This window comes from Cydia strobilella, chromosome 2 (assembly GCF_947568885.1).
Source record: "Cydia strobilella chromosome 2, ilCydStro3.1, whole genome shotgun sequence".
Lineage (NCBI taxonomy): Eukaryota > Metazoa > Arthropoda > Insecta > Lepidoptera > Tortricidae > Cydia > Cydia strobilella.
In genome coordinates, this window is record NC_086042.1 from 27,055,446 (window position 1) to 27,079,211 (window position 23,766).

At 37.5% G+C, this 23,766-nt stretch overlaps 1 protein-coding gene across 1 annotated transcript; it reads left to right on the top strand.

Annotated features, from left to right (window-relative positions):
• Positions 1-12,953: 12,953 nt before the first annotated feature.
• On the top strand, positions 12,954-14,662 carry LOC134755496 (proteasome subunit alpha type-7-like). The gene is made up of 4 exons (XM_063692051.1): positions 12,954-13,311; positions 13,543-13,756; positions 14,029-14,181; positions 14,532-14,662. The coding sequence occupies exons 1-4, from the start codon at positions 13,052-13,054 to the stop codon at positions 14,643-14,645; spliced, it is 741 nt and encodes a 246-aa protein (XP_063548121.1). The 5' UTR covers positions 12,954-13,051; the 3' UTR covers positions 14,646-14,662.
• Positions 14,663-23,766: the final 9,104 nt, after the last annotated feature.

Consider the following 23,766-nt stretch of genomic DNA (forward strand, 5'->3'; position numbering starts at 1 on the left):
TGGTTGCAAAAATGCTGCTATTTTTTCATTTGTTTAGGTATTTAGCAGTGTTGGGCAAAAAGTATTTGAATTACAAATTAACAAATGCAATTACAAAATGTAATTGCAAATACTTATTACAATTACTTGTAAAAAGCAATTTTGTAATTAAAACTTGTACCTAATTGTTTATTTATTAATTATATACATTTTACAATATATAATTACAATTGTTCAACTAACATTATTTATTATAGAAAGTTATAAGCAGTTTTTTTTGTACCTAAATATTTTTTTCAATTACAATTACTTTTGCATAATAAAATTTTGGTCATCTTTATGTTGCATATCATCTTAAATCTATGAATGAGCTTTATAGCTGATATTAAGTATATTCAAAGCCTAAAAAAACTACAAAAACTATAACATAATATAAAAATATACTCACAGTTACTTACCGCTTATCCTGCCTAATCAAATATGCATTGAATTTACGATATCACCGACACATCGGTCGTTTCACACGCCGAACACCTACTATGAGTTACTCGCTAGCAATGACTTTAGGTACCTTTATAGTTTGTAATACCATAGAGTAACTTATACTAGAGCGGTACTGTCATAGTAAATTTTGTAACCCCAGTAAATTCACTGCCATCTGTCGACACACTTTAAAACTAAAAATGAAGATTTTTAAAAATACCTTAAAATGTATTTAAATATGGATAAATGATTTTTTTTATTTGCATTAATTATTTTTATGATTTTGACCCATGTTCTTTCACTGATATGCGTTAAAATTGTTAAATAACAAACGAAACCGTCAACGCCATCTATACGACTGTAGGCCAAAACTAGTAGCGCCCTCTGAACGAGAATAAAATTTTCTTGATTTTCGAGGCACGTTTTTTCCTTAGACTGTATCCATCTATTACGGAGTTATATCTATCTTTGGTAATACCAAAGAGGATATAATAGGATAGAGCGATATGTACCGCTTACTTACTTACTTTACTCTTTGAGCGGTACTGTCATAGTAAATTTTGAAGCCACAGTAAATTCACTGCCATCTATCGACACACGATTAAAACCAAAATAAAAAATATCAAAACATGTATTTATATATGAATAAATGTTTTTTTTTATTTGCAGTAATTGCATTAATTATTTTTATTTATTTTTTAATCATGTTCTTTTACTTATATGCGTTAAAATTGTTAAATAACAAACGAAACTGTCAACGCCCTCTATACGATAGTAGGCAAAAGGTAGTGGCGCCATCTGATCGAGAATCAAATTTTCGTGATTTTCGAGGCACGTTTTTTCCTTAGACTGTATCCATCTTTGTTAATACTTATTAATAAATAAATTATAGCGGCAACAGAAATACATCATTTGTGAAAATTTCAACTGTCTAGCTATCACGGTTCATGCGATACAGCCTGGTGACAGATAGAAGGACAGACGGACAGTGGAGTCTTAGTAATAGGGTCTTGTTTTTACCCTTTGGGTACGGAACCCTAAAAACAACGCACGCATTGCGATATAGCTAGAAAATGCCGCCAGCATCCTTGGTGCAATGCCTCCAGGGCCTCTTTTAGATTTAAGCTAGTTATTAATTTCGTTTACTGTGTAATCTTGTATGTAAATAAATATTCGAAAAAAAAAAAGATATATTACTACATATTTTTATGAGTCTTGCGGTAAGTTACACATGGAAATTTAAAAGGGGGCTAACGCAAAATGTTAGTGTTTGTATCGTCTTCTTTCTCACTTTTGAATCAAATGAAAATGCCACGAAAAAAAGCCGGCCGTGTGAGTCGGACTCGCGCGCGAAGGGTTCCGTACCATTACGCAAAAAACGTCAAAATTTAAAAAAAAACACGTGTGTTGTATGGAAGCCCCACTTTTTTTTTATTCTGTTTTTAGTATTTGTTGTTATAGCGGGAACATAAATACACCATCTGTGAAAATTTCAACTGCCTAGCTGTCACCGTTCATGAGACGACACACACACACACGACGATACAGCCTAGTGACAGACAGACAGACGGACAGACCTGGGTCCCGTTTTTACCCTTTGGGTACGGAACCCTAAAAATCACACGGAAACTAGACTATCTATTTGAAAGGACAAACTCCAACCAAGATCTTAAAAGATGAAAATTGTCTCGATAGAAAGAAATCACGAAAATATAATACGGTCGTTGACACATGTTGAATTTTATAACTAAATCTTGTTAAATAAATATAAAACGAACAATTTATCACAATAATTTGGAAACTTAAAAAATGGGAATAATAACAAAATACAAGACCTCAAAATTTAATTTTTTTGAGTGACATTTGTAGCCGCATTACTGCCGCGACCAGAACCGTTGGTTAAACCTGTCAGCCTATCACTCATTTTATCGAAATCTACAGTGACAGCGCCCACGTCAAAGCCGCAGCAGCAATACCGCAACAGTAATGTAGCTACAGTTGCCATTCTAATGTCACCATCAGATTACATGGTGTAAGTATGAACGTACTTCCTTCCCTATTTAGCTCCCGTCCTTACCATTTTATACTAACTTACGCATTGTGCGGTTTTAGAGGAATTTTCTTCTGCAAACCGAAGGGTAGCCCTTCGGCTGTGCATTCCAACTGAAGGGCTGTGGAATGCACTCCCTGCTGACACTATCTCATGAAACTATGGGGTTCTTTTTTTTTACACTTTAAGGTTTATTTGACTCTTTAACAATAGTTATATTATAAGAAAAATAATTAATGCAAAAAAGTAAAACTAAATTATAACAAATACAATATTACCCGTGCCAAAAATACTGGCGGCATTACCTCGCTGAATGGCCAGGGATATCTTTTGGGTTCTTTAATATAGGTGTGTACAAGTTTATCGGCTGATGTATAAGTAGGTAATATACTTGTAACATACTTGGAGTTTATTTTTGGACGGTGTGGAAATGCATACGTATCGACCCTGGCCTGAGGTGGGTCCATTTCGACTGGAGATTTTGGAGATATGGCACTCTCACCCCAGTCACCCCCCAGCAGTGTTGGCCGAACGTTAGTTGCAATTAACAATTAACCAGTACAAATTGAACCGTAAACCGTAACGGACGGTTACAGTTTACGGTTCAATTTGTACTGGTTAATGGTTAATTGCATTAACGTTTCGGCCGACACTGCCCCCCTGTTCTTTCTACTAAGAAAGAGTAGGAGGAGCCTGCCCACTAAACCCACATCGGACTGTGCCGTTTAAAGAGGCGTCCTGGGATCGCGAACATTCACTACTCACTATGAAACTCATAGTAAAGGCACTGATTAATCATACCGCGGCCCGACACGCGCCAACCACAATCTGTCACCGAAAAGAAATATGTATTCATTGCGGCCACGGCGAAATGAACACCAAAGTAGGGTGAGATGACTTGCGATTCTCGCGGCCTTATCGTAATAGAATGTTTTATTAGACATACTTGCTCACGGTGCCTTTACACCTTATGACAGGTATTGTAAATGAATTTCACGCGAGGGGCATTCGTATAACCGCCATGAAAGCACAGGGCGGACACGTCATAATATGTTTATGGTTTATGTTCGCATGACATGTCTTTACGCATCACTATGTGTTATCGTTCCTTCCTACAAGTAAGTAAGGCTAATGTACCAATGTCCTTTTTGGATTTGCCTTAGTTTGCATTAGCTCTACAAAATTCAAATAATAGTATCACGAACGAAGATATTACAGTTAATTTTGAACCATAATTGAGAGCTCAGAACGCTAGTAGGGTGGTTTACGGTACCGACGATTGATTACGTTGCTGTTGTAACTAAGCAAGACTCTTTTGGGTTGCCACGTTTGTGACGGCTCTAAAAAACCTCAAACGCTAATAATGACTCGTCCGATGTAGCCCTAGGACCTATTCATAAATCTTTCCTAATGTTTTTACATGCGTGCCTAATCAAATTGTCGTTACGCCTGCCGCGGACTGTGACTGATGCTTGTTTTTTGTAATTGCACACAGGTCACATACGACATTTCGTAAAAGCGTAGTTTTTCTTTATCTGGAGGTTATACGTAACAATATGCCCCTGTACTAATTACCGGCAGTAAAATTTTAATCATGATTTAAGGGAACAGAGATGCTTTTGTTTTATTTTAAAACAAAACGAAATCGTTTATATTTTCTAATTCAATTATAGTTTCCTCACGGGGCCTTGCGGTCGCGATCATGTGAGGTTTATGTTATTTTGTCCACCAAGGCTCTCCATTATGCACTTTTTTTTCTGCCTTCCTGATAATAGGTGCCTGTGTAGATCCCTGGCAGGCCTTCTTGATAAAAAGGCCAAAAGGACAAAAAGGACAGTAAGATAAAATAAATATAAAAGCCTTATTGAGATGTAGGACTAGGTCGATCAGTGTAAAATTTACATAGTAGATACTTCAGGTAGCACTTAGTAATTTTGCAGTCATTACCTAACGCTTTATCACGCGGAGTCTACGGGCAGTTGTCTACGTTGCCACGGCTCCACTTATGTCATGGTTCATGGTCTCATGGTTAGCTGACCCATAATAATAGCTATCAGGGAATTATTTTAAATAATCAATTGTCTGGAAACTTTTGTATCGATTTGGGTAGTTTACAAGTTATACAACCATTTTTCAGATCGTAGGTATTGTCATGAGTTCGAACAGGTGAGGGCATTTATTAGTTTGATGGGCTCATCAATAACCTTGCTCCTTGCTCGTCCAAGAACCGCTGGCCCAAAAATATTTTTACATGGTGAATGGTGCCAAATACAGCAAGATAAATCCGTCATTAAGGAGAGATAACAATTTGGTCAAGACCGTGAGAGCATCCATAGCCATAATTATTTTTTTTCGCTATTTTAGAGTGCACATATCTCACAAAGTAAAGGATGACTCACGCTTGCACGATCCGGGTCCGGGGCGAAGCTTCCGAAGCTTCAGAAATAATATATCTACTTTGTAATTCCAATTTCACCAAACATTGTGAATATTTAGTTCAGAGGGACTGCATTAACCATTTAGCTCCATTCAACTTTGGGGCGCCCGTATTCACAAATAACTTTTCCAGCTATCTTTGCCATTTCTGTACATTTTGAAGGTTTCAAAAGTAGACTACTTAATCATAAGGATACGAGTTACTTAACTTATGGGTACTTTGTAAAGCGGACAATACGATATTCAGGTTCTTCTGTCGTATTGTGGACGCGAGGTTGTCCTTTGAACGGAGTAAATTGGAGATATAATTCATAATCGTACAATTAATCGTGCATGATTTATCTTATGTCCTTGCGGAAGAAGCGTGTGTTTTATGATGTTTTTTTAAGGTCCTATTCGTCTTAACGGATCAGCAAAACTTTGAATAATAAATGTAGGTGCCTTAGGATATCTTCCCAGATGTCGATTGTCTCGGTGTCTTTTATGGAACTACTAACATATTTCCGCGATTGCGGGGCCAGTCTCTTAATAAAAATTGTTCAGGATAGCCTACACACTCGCCTCACATTGTGTGGATAAAGGTTGATGAAATAAACTATAAATACCTGAAAACTGTAATATATGACATCTATTACAGTTTTTAATTTATATATAGTAGTGTGACTACTTAAAAAAACAAAAATCAAAATATTTAATAAAATAATTTGATTTGTTCCCAAACTTGTTTATAAATACGTAAATACCTATCTACAAACCAGCTAGGCATCAGATTTATGAAAATGTCAACGTTATTCAAACCATTTCCTTCAACCCTAGAATAGTAGAAAAGTAAACAATATTTCAATAAAAAATAAAGTAAACATTCCCAAGTTGCGCAAAGGAAGAAAATTTAATGAAAATATTGTTCTCTCGAATAGCTACAAGTTGTAAGTATTTTACTGAGAACGATGCATTAAAAATCTGTAACTAGATAACATTTTTAGGGTCCCTTAGAAGCGAAAAATTGTATTAATAAAATAAAATAATAACACACTTAATTACGTAATAAGTCGAAATGGTAGCCCACACCCTTAAAGTTTTGTTATGTATGTATGTCTATCAGTATGTCCGTTTGATGTTCGTTCAGTAATTGACTAGAAAACTGTAATTCGGTATCTTTAGGTAAATAAATATTACAAACGCACTCATAAAATTATAAAATCTTACAGAAAACTCCGTTAAGTGGGAATTCATATAATGGAGTATCGTTAATTAAAAACGAATATATATATGTATATATTTTCCGAAATGTTGATTGTAAGGATTGCCAGTTGAACTTCAAAATGTCGTATTTTTTTGTTTAGTGCAAATTAATGTTGTTTAAAAAGTGCCTAATATTGATAGCTTATCATATTATGCATTAAACTAATGTAGATGTGAGCAGCTAATGAAGAATATCTTTAAACGCGTTTAATCATTCTTTAGTCAACACCCGGCAATCCATCGTGGATACATGTAAAGTCCTGCTATCACTTAACCACACACGTTATACTTACATCAAAAATCACTTGCATTTCTATTATGTGTGAACGGCACATCTGTACACGCGGCATGCGTCATTGTGTGAGTAAGTTGCTTAAAAACAGTCGGTCGGCAAAAGGTCGACAATCTGGTGTCGCGGGGCGAGGTAATTCGAGTCGGGGCGGGGTGGTGCGTGGCCGTTCTGTATGGGAATATACTATTACTTATTTTTCAACACACTTGCTCAAAACGACGTTTTTATTCCACCGATTTTTGGCTCATAATCCTAGATATTAAACACGCGTGCTCTTTCAGTGTATTATTCCACTCGTGCTTTTTCATTATATTATCCGACTGAGTTAAGAAGGTATATGATTGCTAACAATATGCATAGAAAGGGAGCCTTCTTTAATTGGTCAGACTGGCGGGCACGGGCGCGCCCGACCGCCTGCGCGGCGCGCGGCCAGGGCGAGGGGCGGCCGGCAGTATGACAGATGCAACACACAATACTAACTGTTTTAACTATTAAAATTTGATTAATATGAGTTTCTTTTTTTTTCTCGCAAGTGTGTTGAAAAACGTCGTATGAAACGCGTGTGCATTGGTCATTACACACATCGGCTTTCTTATTGCGCGCTCGCTTACAGCTCGCGCGCACAATATCGCCTCGTGTGTAATGACCAACTTAGCACACTTGTATCATAATGTACTATTGTGACTTTAGAGCAATTATCGTACAACGTCATGCTGTAATGATTTATGCATAGGGTCTTTTGTACACACACTAAACAAGGAATAAATAAAATGAAATGCTCTAAGAGCACACGTTTGATATTGGCAAAGTCGTTATACATGGTGGCTAAAAAATAAGTGCATTCCCGTTGCTAGGGAGCTTTTGGGACTGAACTGAATTGGTTATCGTAATTTAATGAGTTGGCGGTCTTGTATATTTCCGCCAGATAATGCGTCGACATATTTCAAATGGAATGCTCTCATAATTTCCCGTCCCCCTGGTGATTCGTTAAATATTACTTTCACAAAGTTTCCTTGAAAAGGTATTAACTTTCAATTTTTTATAATTGGTGGCTAGCATGCACTGGGCCCAAGACAGAGCGGCCTGGAGAGCACTGGTGAAGTGTCCACACTCGTCACGTCCCTCAGCCATGAGGTTACGACAAAGAAGAAGAAGAAGATAATTGGTGGACAATTAATGTGAGGGGACGAAGAGTCGTTATAATATATGCCGGATGTTACTTTTATATTAAGAATATTAAACCAGCAATGCGACATCATACTTTAGTTACCTGTATAATTATGATTATGAGCATTGCGAATAGCAGTGGCGGGGCGTGAACAAGTTATAAATTTAATACATAATTAATAATTTTCTTCTGATTAAACAGTTTGTTGACAGGGTGACTGTGACACTTAGGTGTTTCCCGAACTCTCCGCCAAAAAGCCACTCCCATACATTCGAAGGTACACTCTCATTTTAAAAAGACATGGTTAAATTACATGAAACATGGCATGAACATGAACATAAACATTACGTAACATATCTATCTCTTGTATCATAGAGTAACTTATACTAGAGCGGTACTGTCATAGTAAATTTTGTAACCCTAGTAAATTCACTGCCATCTGTCGACACACTTTAAAACTAAAAATGAAGATTTATAAAAATACGATAAAATGTATTTAAATATAGATAAATGATTTTTTTATTTGCATTAATTATTTTTATGATTTTGACCCATGTTCTGTCACTGATATGCGTTAAAATTGTTAAATAACAAACGAAACCGTCAACGCCATCTATACGACAGTTGGCCAAAACTAGTAGCGCCCTCTGAACGAGAATCAAATTTTCTTGATTTTCGAGGCACGTTTTTTCCTTAGACTGTATCCATCTATTACGGATCTGCTTGTACTTTTTCGTTATTAAAATTGCTTTGTTAATATAATTACAGCGATTAGTAGTGTTGTATGTTGTGAACTACGTTACATATCAGAATACCGAAAATTGATTTACCTAATGTCGAATCACCTATGCTCGACTCACATATTTTTAAAATACCTAACGATCACTTTACCTAAACATTGAATGACCTAGGTTCATAATATCTAATCTCATTTAACCTAATGGACGAAACACCTAATGCACGATATACCTAATGCACGTTTTACCTAATGCACGAAGCACCTAAAGCTGATATACTCGTACCTAATGAACGACACACCTAAAGCTGATATAGCTTCTATTTGTATTTATTTCTTTGTATTAAAATATCTAGCAACGAAAACTAGTACCAGACATAGATCTTTTTTTTAATACCACGTCGGTGGCAATCAAGCATACGGCCCGCCTGATGGTAAGCCATATGTGAATTATTGTCATTATTGCGAGAATAAATGGGAGAAGAAAGTGAAATGTATAAAATCGTGTTAATGTTGCATTATCAACAGCAAATCCACCTCTAATTCAATTTACTAGTATATTTCCTAAGTATGGGATTGCTGATAGTAAATTAGTAATAACTGTTGCTCCTCAGAATGATATTTGTCCTCAGGGTAAAACATAACCTATGCCTATGGACGCCTGCAACACCAGAGATATTACATGCGCGTCGCAGACCTTTTAAAAACCTGTACACTCCTTAAGGATGACTCACGTTATAACTGCCCGGGCCGAGGAATCCGACACTTCGTTTTAATTATAGAAAGCATCACGTGATCACCGGTCACCTGTCATAGAAAATGAAGTGTCGGTTGCCTCGGCCCGAATCTGGAACGTTCTACAGAGTCATCCGTAATTGAATGTTCAAGTCAAATTTAATGTTATTTCTGAATGTCATTTAAAAATGAGAACGTAACTTCAATTGCAGCGGCTAGGTTCGTGTGACTCTTAACTTAAGGTAATAGAATACCAATAAACAGAGTAAAATTAATTATCAAGGAAAATTGAAAATAAATTTCATTTCCAATTAATGAAACGTACGAATATTAGCACAAGGGACAAATTTAGACGGAAATATTTCACTCCGAAATATTTTCGCAAATTGCATAACTTATAATTTCACATTGACGAAGATTTAAACAATTCAAACAAATTCATTATAAAGTATATATTTTAATTAAAAAGGGGGCGTTGGAATTTTTTTATTAAAAATGATTGATGTGCTAATGGGAGAGAAGTGGCTCGAAGTTTAATAAGAATTTTTCAAACTCCATTTTGGAATGATATTGCCCGTGACATCGAGGGATGAATGCGAGATATGCCGAGGGCGTGTGTAAAATATTTAATGGGATTTTTAATCGTATTTTAAAATACAACTAACAGCATGTTGATACAAAAAGATATTTGAAACGCATGAAATAAAATTACTTATCGCATGTAAATGAATTAAAAATCCGACTAGTTTCGAGCCCTCTACAGTATTCGTCATCAACGGGAGACTGAGGAAAAATGTACCTATATTCAATACCTTACAATACCTTCGTCAATATTACAATGTACAAAAATTATGAAAAAAAATACAATTTTTAAAGGCTTATTTTTTATTATACATGCAAAATTAGGGGTCACAAGGCTAGTTATACATTACAACTATTTGATGTACCACTACTATTCTAAAATGTCCACACCGTTCAACATTGTTAAGAGGCCCACTGATTATCAGTCCGCCGGACGATACCGGCCGGTCAGTTAGAACAAAAATTTGACAGTTCCGAACAACTGACAGACCGATATCGTCCGGCGAACTGATAGTCAGACCCTTTACGGTCTCACAGGTCGGTGTCTTGCTTGTTTTTTTATTAGGCCGCCGACTGGACGCAAGCGGCGCGCGGCGCGGCGAGCGGGGCGGCGCGGCAGGCCGGCGCCGCTGTTGTCCAAAACAGGTTACATTTTGTCTACGAGTATATGTACATTTTGTTCGGAACCAGGCGGTGCGAGCGGCGTCGCCCGCCGTCCCGCTATCCGCGCCACCCGCCGCGCCGCGCCGCGCCGTCCGGTTCCGGACAAAATGTATAGACTTGATTATACTTCAAACCTTCAAGAAAAGAGCGCACTCCCATCTTAAAGGCCGGCAACGCACTTACAACCCCTCTGTTGTTGCGGGTGTCCATGGGCGGCGGTATCGCTTACCATCAGGTGATCCGTCTGCTCGTTTGCCTCCTATTTCATAAAAAAAAAAAACTTGAATGAACCTGTTTTGGACAACAGCGCAGCGGCGTCGGCTTGCTGCGCTGCCCGCTACATCGCACGCCGCGCCGCGCGCCGCGTGCGATCAGTCCACGGCCTTAGATGGATGGCCTTACTGGATCCCAAGGTGGTAGAGAAAAGCCACCTACCTTCCCTATTAAAATTTTGATATTTTTTAATATCACTTCACGCAACATTCTGCGAAACAGCTTTTCTTCGAAAATCTAGTTTGAGAACTAAAGCTATTGAACATGTCTCATAGAGTTGCAATCTAAATTATGTATTTACTTTATTATACTTTTCCACTTATTCCATTTTCCGTCGCCATCTTGACCCGCCTAAGCTTTAAGCTGAAGCAAAAACAATAATGACATAATTAAGTTACAGATTCGTACTTTCGTGTTCCTTCACGTCATCATTACATTAAGAACTTCCCAAAGAAAGTAAGATTGGATTAAATCTAGTAAAATTGCTTTAGAGCGATATTCTGATTTAAGATTTTGTTACGATTTTGATATTAAGTTTTGTTAGTGTGTTATTCGGCATCTAGATCGCTGAATACCCTTATGATTCTGTAAAATTGTGTTTTTTGGAAAAATAATCATAGCCAGTTTGAAATGAATGTAGTGTGATAACTTTGAGACTGAGTATGGTGCTTTACGCACACTAGTATCCCATCCTCTCCCCCTGACGCAACCCCCTCCTTTTAGCATGTTTTTTTTTTTTAATTTTTTGTTGACAGTTTTTTTATTTTTTTGGGTAAAGTTATAATTACCTATAATTTTAAATCATTTTACGGTTTAGACTCACTTGTTTTAGTCACTCGCGCGCCTAGGTCTCCTTTCTCAAGCACTAATAGTGCGAGCAGCGTTCACGACGACCGTGTGTTGCGTACTGCCGCTGCCGCGCGCCGAGAAAACCGGTTGGGGAGGTCTTGCGCTAACGTTGTAGGCGGGCCCAGTGGTGTGTTTGGGTTTGGGTCACCTAACACTTGTAGCGCCACACAGCACGAACTCACTAAAACAAGTGAGTCTAAACCGTAAAATGATTTAATATTAGTATGTCTCACAACAGTTTAAATTCGATTACCTATAATTTGTTTGTCTTCCCCATACATTAGAACATAACTTGACCGAATCATTAATACGGTATTGGATCGCGCGAGATACACTGCGAGTCAGTCGTGTCAAGATACTCAAGATCGTATCATATAATAATCAAAATATTAATAAAAAAATTATCAGAATAGCAACTCATTTTATGAATTCACGAAGGCACCGAATTGTTGGAGTTTTATTTGTGTTGCTAATTTATTTAAGGTAATTAACGTTGCTTCAGTGTTTGAGATTTGACATTTCCTTCCATTTTCGTCCTTGATTTTCGTTGGACGGTAAATTTTACGTTTACCTTGTTTTATTTATAATTATAGACTTTAGGTACATTAACGGGATAATTATAGTACTGGAAAATACGGAAAGATGTACCTATTCACTAGATACGGTGGGCGATTATATTTTGGAATACAGTTTCAAGAAATAAGGAAAATAACTAGGATTTTACAAGACGGTGAAAAGCGTGCATACGAGCCGGGGGAAAACAATTCGAGCATCTACTGTAAAATTATTTTAATAAGGCAATTAAACTTCATTAAGTAGTTACGTATAATTATAAGAAATCCAAAATTTCATTAATATAGTTTCGAAGAAAATGCAATTCACTATTGTCTAGTTCAATGTTTTTTTTGTTACTGTACTATGTTGTTCACACAAAAAAAGCATCTCTATTTAGTAGTCGCCATCAGATATATCGGAGCGACCGAGGTGCTCAAACACTATATATATATATCTGAACACTCACTCTAGCGTGTCGTAGCGTAGCGTAGCGTCTTGACAATAGAGGCGTGTACAGATATTTGTGAGCACCTTGGCCGCTCCGATATATCTGATGGTGACTGTTACCTATTTATTAATGGCTCCTCTACACTATCGGCGATGATAGACGATGACTGGCGGGCACGATAGTGTAGAGGGCATACACGGCAGTCCCCCAGCCTGCGACCCGTGAGTTGTCGGTTTTTTGGGCACGTATCAAAAGAAATTAAGGGAATCGCCGGAATTGTGTTGTACAGGCGATCACGTGGATGACTGCACGATGATGATACTATCAATGACTATCAACGATCATCGCCGATAGTGTAGAGTAGGCATAAGAGACATATTGCTTGCAGATTGCTTTTTAGGCCATAAACAATGTTTGGGAATGATTTAGTATTGTCAGCTTTTGACAGCACGTCAGACATTGGTTTTTTACAGAAGCGTAATTTTTTATCTTTATATATTTTTATGTTTTACACCTTTTACCAAAGTTACATCAAAAAAGTCCTGTGAAAGAAGAATACGATGTCTCGTTACGAGAGAGCGGTGACGGTATTCTCTCCTGACGGCCAACTGCTTCAAGTCCAATACGCCCAAGAAGCAGTAAAGAGGGGGTTCGCGTCCGTGGGGATACGAGGGCCGAATGTCGTTGTACTGGCCGGGGAGAAGAAAGAAGTAGCAAAACTGCAGGAAGACAGGACGGAGAAGAAGATATACCCGCTGGACGAGCATTTGGGGTTGCTGTTTTCTGGGTGGATTGCTGATGCCAGAGTTATGGTTTCAAGGTTCGGTGGTATCATTTGCTTCCACTGCACTGCAAAGTTTAATGCTGCATTACCAACACGCAGGCGGGACGAAACTAAAGGGTCTCTAAATCGCATCCTTTTATACTTGCTGTCCGCGTCCTCACGAACCACCGATCAATCGAGCGAACCAATTAACCAACTGCTCTTTATGTTATTTGTGATATGAGGAATACGTTCCTCATCTCTTTAACAAATATTGAAATTCCTCAGGGCACAAATCGAATGCCAATCCTACCGGCTTCTGGTAGAAGACATGGTGACCGTCGAGTACATAGCGCGTTACATCTCGGGCCTGAAGCAGAAGTATACTCAGAGCAACGGCCGCCGGCCCTTCGGTATCTCGTGCATCGTTGGAGGGTTCGACTGCGACGGGACACCACATCTGTTTCAGACCAACCCTTCGGGGACGCATTACGAGTGGCAGGTATATATTCTTTGTTTGAACAGCCGCAAGTCTGATGGTGGTAGTTGGTTTTTGTAGTCTATAAGATGTTTGCCACTAGATCCTCACGTATCCCCAGGAGTATCTGAGCACAAGTTGGTACTTTCAACGTTTCGTCATCAGTTGCTTATCCAACTGAGAATCTGTAAAATTTCGGTCAAACTGCCGTGGGTCTGGGGTGGGGTGGAGCGTGGTCATTCTGTAAGAAATTATGTTAAGTATGTACTTATTTTGACCCTTTGTTGTCTTGTCAGGCTTGCTCAGCGGGCAGATGCGACGGGGAGGTTCTGGAGTTCCTTGAGCAGAACTACAGTACGCAGGCAGTTGCCACCGATGCGGGGACCGTCAAGCTAGCCATCAGAGCGCTGCTGGAGGTATTACAGGGGAGAGATCACAGAAAATTTGAAGTAAGTTGCGGTTATAGAAACTTGGAAAATTACGATCCTGCGAGCAGCGATGTAGTTTGCAGTCGGTGCTAAATGCTTAATTGGCATTGTCATTGTTTTTTATTAGACTCTTTTGCGGAAATGTTTTAGTAGATGTAAGTCTAGGTTAATCTTTAAGGCTCGCGATAAAGAAAAAAACTCTCCTCTTCAAATTAAAAATGAGAATACGAGAAATGGCGAAAAAACGACTCGTGTCACCGAGGTGCTGATGCATACACTTTGGAGTAATTAACATGCAGAATTAATTTCTTCTTACTTGATGATTATGTATTTTGAGACGAAAAGTTTCTCAAGTAAATCATGGTTGATAGGTGGCTGTGTTGAAGAGAGACAAACCAATCAAAATGCTGGATCTACATGCGATAGAAGCTATCATCGCAGAGATAAGGAAAGATAAGGAAGAGAAGAAGGAACTTAAGAAATAAAAGACAATAAAATAAAATTATTGAGACATTACATTATCATTTAAGGAACCTAAACCTCACAGGTACACAGACATTAAGACTCGAATAAGCATTTCCTTAAAAGTTGTAGGCAGGCATCGCATGATTGCATAGAAATTTTCCTGCAAATTGCCCAGTTTTAATTAGGTATGAAACCTCTACTGTTTATAGTTTGAATAAACGGACCATATATTTTTTAAAAGAAATACTTACCGTCATATTTATATTATTATGAACACCGTGATCACATGCCTTGTTAAACATTATAAATTTAACAATTTATTTTCCTTGGTAGTTTCATGTCTAGTTAATGTATTATTTGCGTGACCTATTTTCGTTTTTTTTTTTTTCTATATAATCGAAATTCAAAAAATCTGAATTTGAATCGACTCACTCAGAGAAAATCCTCAAGATTGCTAATTAAATTATTGGCAACCGTATTGTGAGTTTTGAATGATTCACGGACCCGTTGACGGGAGTTGACCCTTGAACATGATGCATGTAACTGCGTGGAAATATCCATAAATAAACAAAACACACAAAACAACAAAACAACAAAACAACAACAAAACAACAAAACAACAAAACAACAAAACAACAAAACAACAAAACAACAAAACAACAAAACAACAAAACACAAACACAAAAGGTAATCACGGTCTATATCCCGATCAATATAAGTCTAGTGAAGCGTATTGTGATCTAAAAAAGCGGTATTTTCAAAAACTCCGCCATCTGAATCTGCGGTACCAAGAAAAACTACCCTGTGTTTTACGCATAGGTACTCCACTGAGCATCGTTAAACCCACATTTCCGTCTTCTGTCCTAGCGTCCGGAAATTTTAACATAAATATTCCATCAAACGGAACGCAAGTTATATAAATATAAGCCTTTCGACGTAGGACGACCCCTGTTTACACGATCCGACACGACATCAGATCACAAAGTAATATAACACTGAGTAAACTGCCAAACGAGCGTGAAGCGCGAGCGATCGGTCTTCATTTCAGCTTCGGCAAAGGTAAAGGTATAGCCTGGTGTAAGTTGCTTTCCAACTGTTGGTTTAAAAAAGTGATACTTATTTGATCAAATGTATACTCAGAAAAACAATAACATAGATATGAAAAGCGGGAGGGGGAATATGAAATAGACTTACGGAACTTTCAGTAGGATTAGCAGAGCAAGCGCTGTTATTGTTTTACCTTATAATAATCTCACTTCATTTCTGCCTACATCATAAAAGTCCTAAGTGCCACGTCAACGTAGACGTATGGTGGACAAAAATGAACTTGGCAAAATTACGTAGGTAGTTTGTGGGGAAGACGAACATAGTTTATTTTGCTCGGGGCAAGACAAACAGTATGAGGATTCCATACAAGTGTTTGTCTTCCCCCGGTGATAGTCTTACCCCACCTTACCTTATTTTGTTAGGGGTACATGCATGTGGCAACTCTATAGTATACTTGCTTTCATCATGGATATCATCATCCATTCATCATCCATCATACTTACGCTTACTATACGCACCTTTACGCAGCGTACTAGGCGAACAACACGCGAATGCGAAGCGAAGCGATGCGGCGCGAGGTGAATCAATCCTGTGATACCTATAGAAGTGTCCTACGTGGGCGATCTCGTTGCGAACGCGAACGTCGAGGGCCCGCGGCGCCGCGCCGCGCCGCTTCGCTTCGCGTTCACGAGTTGTTCGCTTACGTAAGACGTAGCGTTACAATAATATAACGATATATTATAACAATATTTACGAGCCACAGCCACATAAAAAAAATGCTCTGCTCTGCTGCTCGCAAAAGCAAGTTGCAAAAGGTCTAAAAACGTCTCGGATAGTGTAAAAAGGCTTTAAGGCTATTAAGGACCCTCTCAAATGCAATCATGTGTAATTCAGTTAAGTAAGGACCCTTCTCCACTGAAGCATACGAGTCGCCATTTGAATCGGTTTTTAAAGAGGTAGTATTTAGGACAGTTTCCTTTGAGGACTTTGTTACATTTACGGAAAATCTTCATTAGGACATGATTGTTCAATTTGGGACGTAAGTGGATGAAAGTGCTATTAAAGATGTGGTTTCAGCCATATTATTCAAACTGTCAATTGAGCCTTTGTAAGTAACTCACCTGGCAATTATTGTATTTATAATGTATGCTATCGTGAAACCCCGAGCTTCTTGGTTCATGCATATGACATAGGTAGTAATTAAATAAATAAAAAATCAATTACGAGGGGAGTTACAATTATTCGCGGAATGAAGTATTTGCAAAATGAATCAATAGAAGTATTTTTATTCTTCAATATATTTACCCTCGAGTTTAATACATTTTTCAGATCGACTAATTCATTTATGTAGACCATAATTATTTTTTATCCTTGCCCTCAAAATGAGCCGAAATAGCCTCCTTCACTTCTTCATCGTCACAAGTTTTTTTTCCTCGTAGTTCTTTTTTAGGTTCCGTACCCAAAGGGTAAAAACGAGACCCTATTACTAAGACTTCACTGTCCGTCTGTCTACATATAGTATATAGTTGGTCAAGCAAATCTTGTCAGTAGAAAAAGGCAGCAAATGTAGGCGCGAAGGGTTATCGTCCCGTAGAAACTATGAATTTTGATTGACCAACTATATTTATTCATTTCATACTTAAAAAATGAATAAATATCCTCCATTAATTTTTCATGAGGTACGTTTACAGATTTCTAACTTAACATAGTAAATGTCACTGGAATATCTTAAAGTTAATAACAGGTACGAGAACCGAAAATCCATTGAAACTTTCTTAAATTTCTTCAGAGACGAGTGAATATTAAAGACAAGTCACATAAAAGGTTAGTTCGTAATAAATGCAGGTTGATTAATTCGCCCGTTCACTCGGTTTCCATATTAGGAGCTTTTTTGTATGTTTTAGAGTCCGAACCCTCTTATAAGTAAAGACAAGACAGCCACACGAGACCCTTTTTGATCCAGTGACCATCGGTTCTACGGATAATTCCCACCCACTGACTTACCTGTCTAATCCGAGACAGCAAGACTTTTCTAACTCTACCAGTCTTCTCTTTTCCAATTTGATCTTGTAGGATTATTAAAAAAAATAGGACATTCTTACACAGATTGACTAAGTCCCACAGTAAGCTCAAGAAGGCTTGTGTTATGGGTACTCAGACAACGATATAATAATACAATACAAATACATAAATACATAGAAAACACCCAAGACTCGGGAACAAATATCTGGGTTCATCATACAAATAAATGCCGTTACCGGGATTCGAACCCAGGACCATCGGCTTCACAGGCAGGGTCACTACCCACTAAGCCAGACCGGTCGTCCAAATATGCTGCGCGATTATCGCGATGTAAACTAATATGGATATTATTACAAAGTGTTGATAATGAAGGTGTTCCGCAATAACAGCTTGCAGTAAGGGACACAAAAACAGTATTTTCCAAAAGGTACAGAGGCCACGTGATTAAAATATGAGAGCCGTATGTACGAGTACGTGTATTGCACGAGGATAGACAAACCGACTGATCCGTGGTCAAAGACAAACCATTAGAATCTTAATTGTCGCTTCGTCACACGTATATAAATATCTACCTCCAAAATTCAGTTTAAAACTAAAATTGTATAAAATTATCATACTAAGACAAGACTACAGAAAATTCTTTTCAGTTTTTTCTTTTTCTGAGACTTCGGGCTTCACAGGAACCAGCAACAGATTCGCGTTTCACCTGCGATCTTTGTGGCAAGAAGTGCCGTGCTGCAATTGGACTTTACAGCCACAGGAAAGGATGTGCCGCACCTACGATCTCCGACGGCGCACAGACCTCTTAATAAAGTTTCGCTGCAACAATCATCTGTCAAGATGCTGTGGCCAATGATGACAAATCATCAGAGCAGAAGAATAAGAAACAAATTTAAAATACAGAGAAAACCCATTTTAAGCACGTCGCTAACAAACAGTGTTTGTCATATACTCGTCTCTAATCTCATTTTTATGGGACCTCTCAACTTCTCCATTAAAGTCCTAAGATCAGTTGAGCCGCGTAATCCTGAAACATTTAATTTAAGACTATATCGCCCCTTAACCTAATCTTTTTGAAAATTCCTTTCAAATTTATGTGTTATGAACCGGAAAAATAAAAGGTTTTTTCTTTACTAATCTGCGTATTTATTTTAAGTATCTAAAGATCCTAAAGTTTTGATGTTAGGTTTCTTTGATCAATTAGTCTCGCCGAGTTTCTTACTTTCGGTTTTCTCGGTTCAGGTGTTTTGTTACGAATTATTGGAGATTCTGATTTTGATATATAAAATTACTTATACATTTAGAGGCATCAAATTGTGTTACTTTCTTCCATAGAGTTGTTCTTTTATTACCTTATTTATCATTTAACAATAATAATCGATTTATTATGTAAAAACATCAGCTGTCTGTCTTTTTCTAACTACAATTATTTATTAGAAAATGTCACAGCGCACTCCTGCTAAGCCTACTTACGACAAGTAGTAAAGTGCTTTTAAATACTGAAAAGTGTTTACGTATCGTAAAAACTTTGTCACGTATATCGTAAACACTGTCACGTATAACGTAAACACTATTACGTATATCGTAAACACTTTGTTACGTATATCATAAACACTTTGTTACGTATATCGTAAGCAGTATTACGTATATCGTAAACACTTTGTCACGTATAACGTAAACACTATTACGTATATCGTAAACACTTTGTCACGTATAACGTTAACACTATTACGTATATCGTAAACACTTTGTTACGTATATCGTAAACACTATTACGTATATCGTAAACACTTTGTTACGTATATCGTAAACACTTTGTCACGTATAACGTAAACACTATTACGTATATCATAAACACTTTGTTACGTATATCGTAAACAGTATGTTAAAAGACTCGTGTTTCTACCAACTCACACTACACCCCCGATGCTATTGACAACGGAACCCTTTAAAACTTACGTAGACTAACAACTAACGTAATCCTCATCAAGTTTTAATTTACGAGCGACTAGGTACACCATTATGTCGCAACTAGCCGCCATTATGCGCGGCTTATGGCCTAACTTCTGGAAGTTTCCGCAAAATATTCGGCGGAAATGCACGCCATAATAAGACTGTCTTCTTCTTCCTCGCGTTATCCCGGCATTTAGCCACGGCTCATGGGAGCCTGGGGTCCGCTTGACAACTATACCCAGAAATTGACGAATAAGTGTACCATTTACTTTTTCTCGAAATCATCTTTTGGGTATTTCTACTCACAATCACGAGGACAATCGATTTAAAAAGTAAATAAATAAGTGCGACATTTATTTTATAATTTTGTGACACATTTTCACATACATCTTGTAAGTACCTATTTGGAAACCTGGGAACTTTTTTTCTTTTTTTAATTAATAGTCTTCGTGATTCTGATTCGAAATAACCCAAAAATTAATACACACTTGAATAGTACACTTTTTCCTGGAAACTCCCTGGCACATTTACTACACACACACTATTATCTACGTACCATTGCTAGCAGACACACCGGCTGTGAACTGCCATTAACTGGCTACAGACTGGACAAATTGGTATCGTCAAAAGTTCTGCACTTTTATAGCTATTTATGCAACAAGTGCGGAAATTATCTTTACGCACGTGTATCATACAATGTTTTACTATGCATTGTGCGAGTAAATAAAAAAAACATATAATAGCAAATAAGTTTAATTATTAAAAAATTGAAAACAAAAAGCACTAGTGCGGAAAAGTGCTCTTTTCCGCACTAGTGCGAGAAAATACCATATGTACTGTTAAAAAAAAATTGAAAAAATAAATACATTGAAAGTAAAATATTTTACAATGCATGTGCTCGAAAAGTGCGTCTCCTACGGAGCCATATCATGCGTAAAATACTACTTTTCCGCAGTAGTGCTTTTTGTTTTCAATTTTTATTTACAGTACATATGGTGCTACTTTCTCGCACTAGTGCGGAAAAGAGCACTTTCCGCACTAGTGCTTTTTGTTTTAATTTTTTTAATAATTAAACTTATTTGCCATGATATGTTTTTTTATTTACTCGCACAATGCATAGTAAAACATTGTATAATACACGTGCGTAAAGATGATTTCCGCACTTGTTGCATAAATAGCTATTAACCGTTACAGTTTCTCGGCTTACTAGTTATGTAACAAACTAAATTTTGTTGCAAATAAAAATAATAAAGTTGTACATTTTTGATCTATAAACTTCTTCTTCTTCTTCTTTCTCGGTACCTCATGTGGTCGCGACCACATGAGGTCGTTATTTTGTGCACCGAGGCTCTCCATTCTGCACGATTTTCCGCCTTCCTGATAATAGGCGCCTGTGTACATAGATCCCTGGCAAGCCTTCTTTACAGTGTCTACCCAGCGGGTTGGTGAATGTCCACTACCCCGTCCTCCATCCACCATGCCAACCATAATGCGCTTTTCAAGGCTACCTTTAATAACCTTCCCTTCACAATTACTCTCCATCCTTTTATCGCTGACTGTATTTTTCTTTCCACAGGCGACTTTGTCAACAACAGGAAATTGTCTCGATGGCGGCTATATCGAGACAATTCTAACAACCCCAAACACAATTAGTTTGCGTTGTTTTATCACAGTTCCCATGGCCACCTTCTGGCTCCATCATAGCTCCATGTCATCATAATATTGCATTGTCATCCGATCTACATATATTATGTATCCAAAATTTCAGTTGAACCAGAAATCGGGAAGTGGGTCGAACTGAGCTTCCAAGATTTGACCCACACTAACAAAAGAACTACAGGGCAAGTTAAATAATAAAAACTTGTAAAGCAACTCAATTAAAAGGAAGATCCTCTTTTAATACACTATTTTTAGTACTAGAACCCATAACTCCAGCCATAAAGGTACAATAGAAAGGCTCGGCGGTAACTTAATACTTTAAAAAATGTCTCCCAGTGAACCAACGTCCCTCGGGTATAAACTAGCTTACTAATTAATTGTCACCGCTAATGAAGCTGAGAAATAAGCGGCGAATTCGTTAAATTAAATTAAGTTGCTGTTCTGATTTATTGTCTTAGTTGTGATTTTTGACGTGAAATTATTACAGAAGATTAGAGCATAAAAATAGCATTTCCTTTATTTATTAAGACGAAAGGAGATGAAGTCACGTAACTTATGTTTACTATTAAATTTAACCTTCATCTAATCATGTATGTATCTTGTTCTCAAAACAAACCTCATTGACTGATACCAACTTCTCATCTAGTCTAATCCTAGGTAAAAAAATATAGATCATTTTCTTTCCAAAACTTCAAAAAACCTATGATTCTATAAATAACTTTCTTTAAAGACCACGATAGTTTACGGAACCTATTTATTTTTCCCATTACAATGTCCCAAAGCAATAACAGTTTAACGACCTCCAGTGGCCTATATTCCTGTTCCCTTTCCTTATCGAGGGCCAAGGACTATAGTAGCACCAAGCTAACTTAACGCCTACTTTGACTTGACAAAGTGTGGGGTGCCATGACAAAAGCCATTTTTCGATTTTTGTTGATATGCATAGTCATATGCAGCCATTAAAAAACTCATTCAATTGTTTACTGAACTCTCTGGTAATAAATCTAAAATGCCTACTGGATTTAAATATAAGGGCTGCATAATTTGAATTGGAAGTCTTTATATCTAGGAATATACCTACGTTTTGTTCTTAAATAGGGCCCCAGGCGAGGCAAAAGCTCAGTCAGGTGAGAGAAATGGCACTAAGCCATAACTAAGTTTTGGTAAGTCCTTGGTTCATTGATCCTCTGGAGTCCTAAAATTTATGATTAGAGTGAGCATTTGGACTTTAGGCCAAACGTCGTCTAGGTAAAGTCGAACCGTCTTTTAAGCGTAGCATACGTCGTTAACAATGAGACTAGAGCACAAATTGCAGGCACATTATTGAGTACGATGGAGCAAAATATCTTGCAACTATCACTTAGTATTTTATAAGTACTAGGTGATTTAAATTATAGGAAATGTTTCGAAAATATTTCATAAATAACATGTATTTTATAGTCTAATCAACTTATCTTAAGGTACATATGTATATATATAGTGTAAATACTCGTAGGTATCAAATATGCACAAATGCAAAGTACAAAATAAACCAAGGGTAAGGGTTCCGTACCGTACCATTACGGAAAAAAACAACAAAAAAATCACGTTTGTAGTATGGGAGCCCCATTTAAATATTTATATTTATTCTGTTTTTAGTATTTGTTGTTATAGCGGCAAACATGGATGGCCACTATAAATAGGGACTTAAAGAAGGCAAAAATACCAGCCCAGACGACCCGGGACAGACAGTCCTGGCGAAGAATTACTAGGAGAGCCGACCCCAAATGATGGGATTAATGCTAGGAAAAGAAGAAGAAGAAGAAGCGGCAACAGAAATACATCATCTGTGAAAATTTCAACTGTCTAGCTATCACGGTTCATGAGATACAGCCTGGTGACAGACAGACGGACAGACGGACGGACAGACGGACAGCGGAGTCTTAGTAATAGGGTCCCGTTTTTACCATTTGGGTACGGAACCCTAAAAACAAGTCAGTAAAGATACATTATGTAGTGTCTTGAGTCCCTTCTGCAAAATATTCATTGTTTTTATTAATTAGTTATTTCTTGCTCGCGGTTTGCACTTAGTTTCAGATTTAAGTCTTTACTAGCTCTAATTGCAATTACTTAGCGAGCACAAGTCGAACGCTCAAGCGAACCTATTAAAAGGAGACGATTTTGGGCCCAGGCGGAAAACGTCGCATACATATTACAGACTATTACGTAAAATACATACGCATTACGGAAATATAGATTACGTAATATTAGGTGTAAATGAAACTAGAATTGGAGTACTTACATGAAAGCGGACTGAAAATCAGCGCTGTGCAGTCAATTCTTAATGAAATACGTCGCATGCATATTACAGACTATTACGTAAAATACATACGCATTACGTATTATAGATTACGTAATATTAGGTGTAAATGAAACTAGAATTGGAGTACTTACATGAAAGCGGACTGAAAATCAGCGCTG

What these genes read in the sequence shown, in the direction of transcription:
- LOC134755496 (XM_063692051.1), top strand. Translation starts at nt 13,052, where the DNA reads ATGTCTCGTTACGAGAGAGCGGTGACGGTATTCTCTCCTGACGGCCAA. An exon ending in GCCAGAGTTATGGTTTCAAG is followed by an intron (nt 13,312 to 13,542) that starts GTTCGGTGGTAT and finishes GAAATTCCTCAG; the next exon opens with GGCACAAATCGAATGCCAAT. An exon ending in GGACGCATTACGAGTGGCAG is followed by an intron (nt 13,757 to 14,028) that starts GTATATATTCTT and finishes TTGTCTTGTCAG; the next exon opens with GCTTGCTCAGCGGGCAGATG.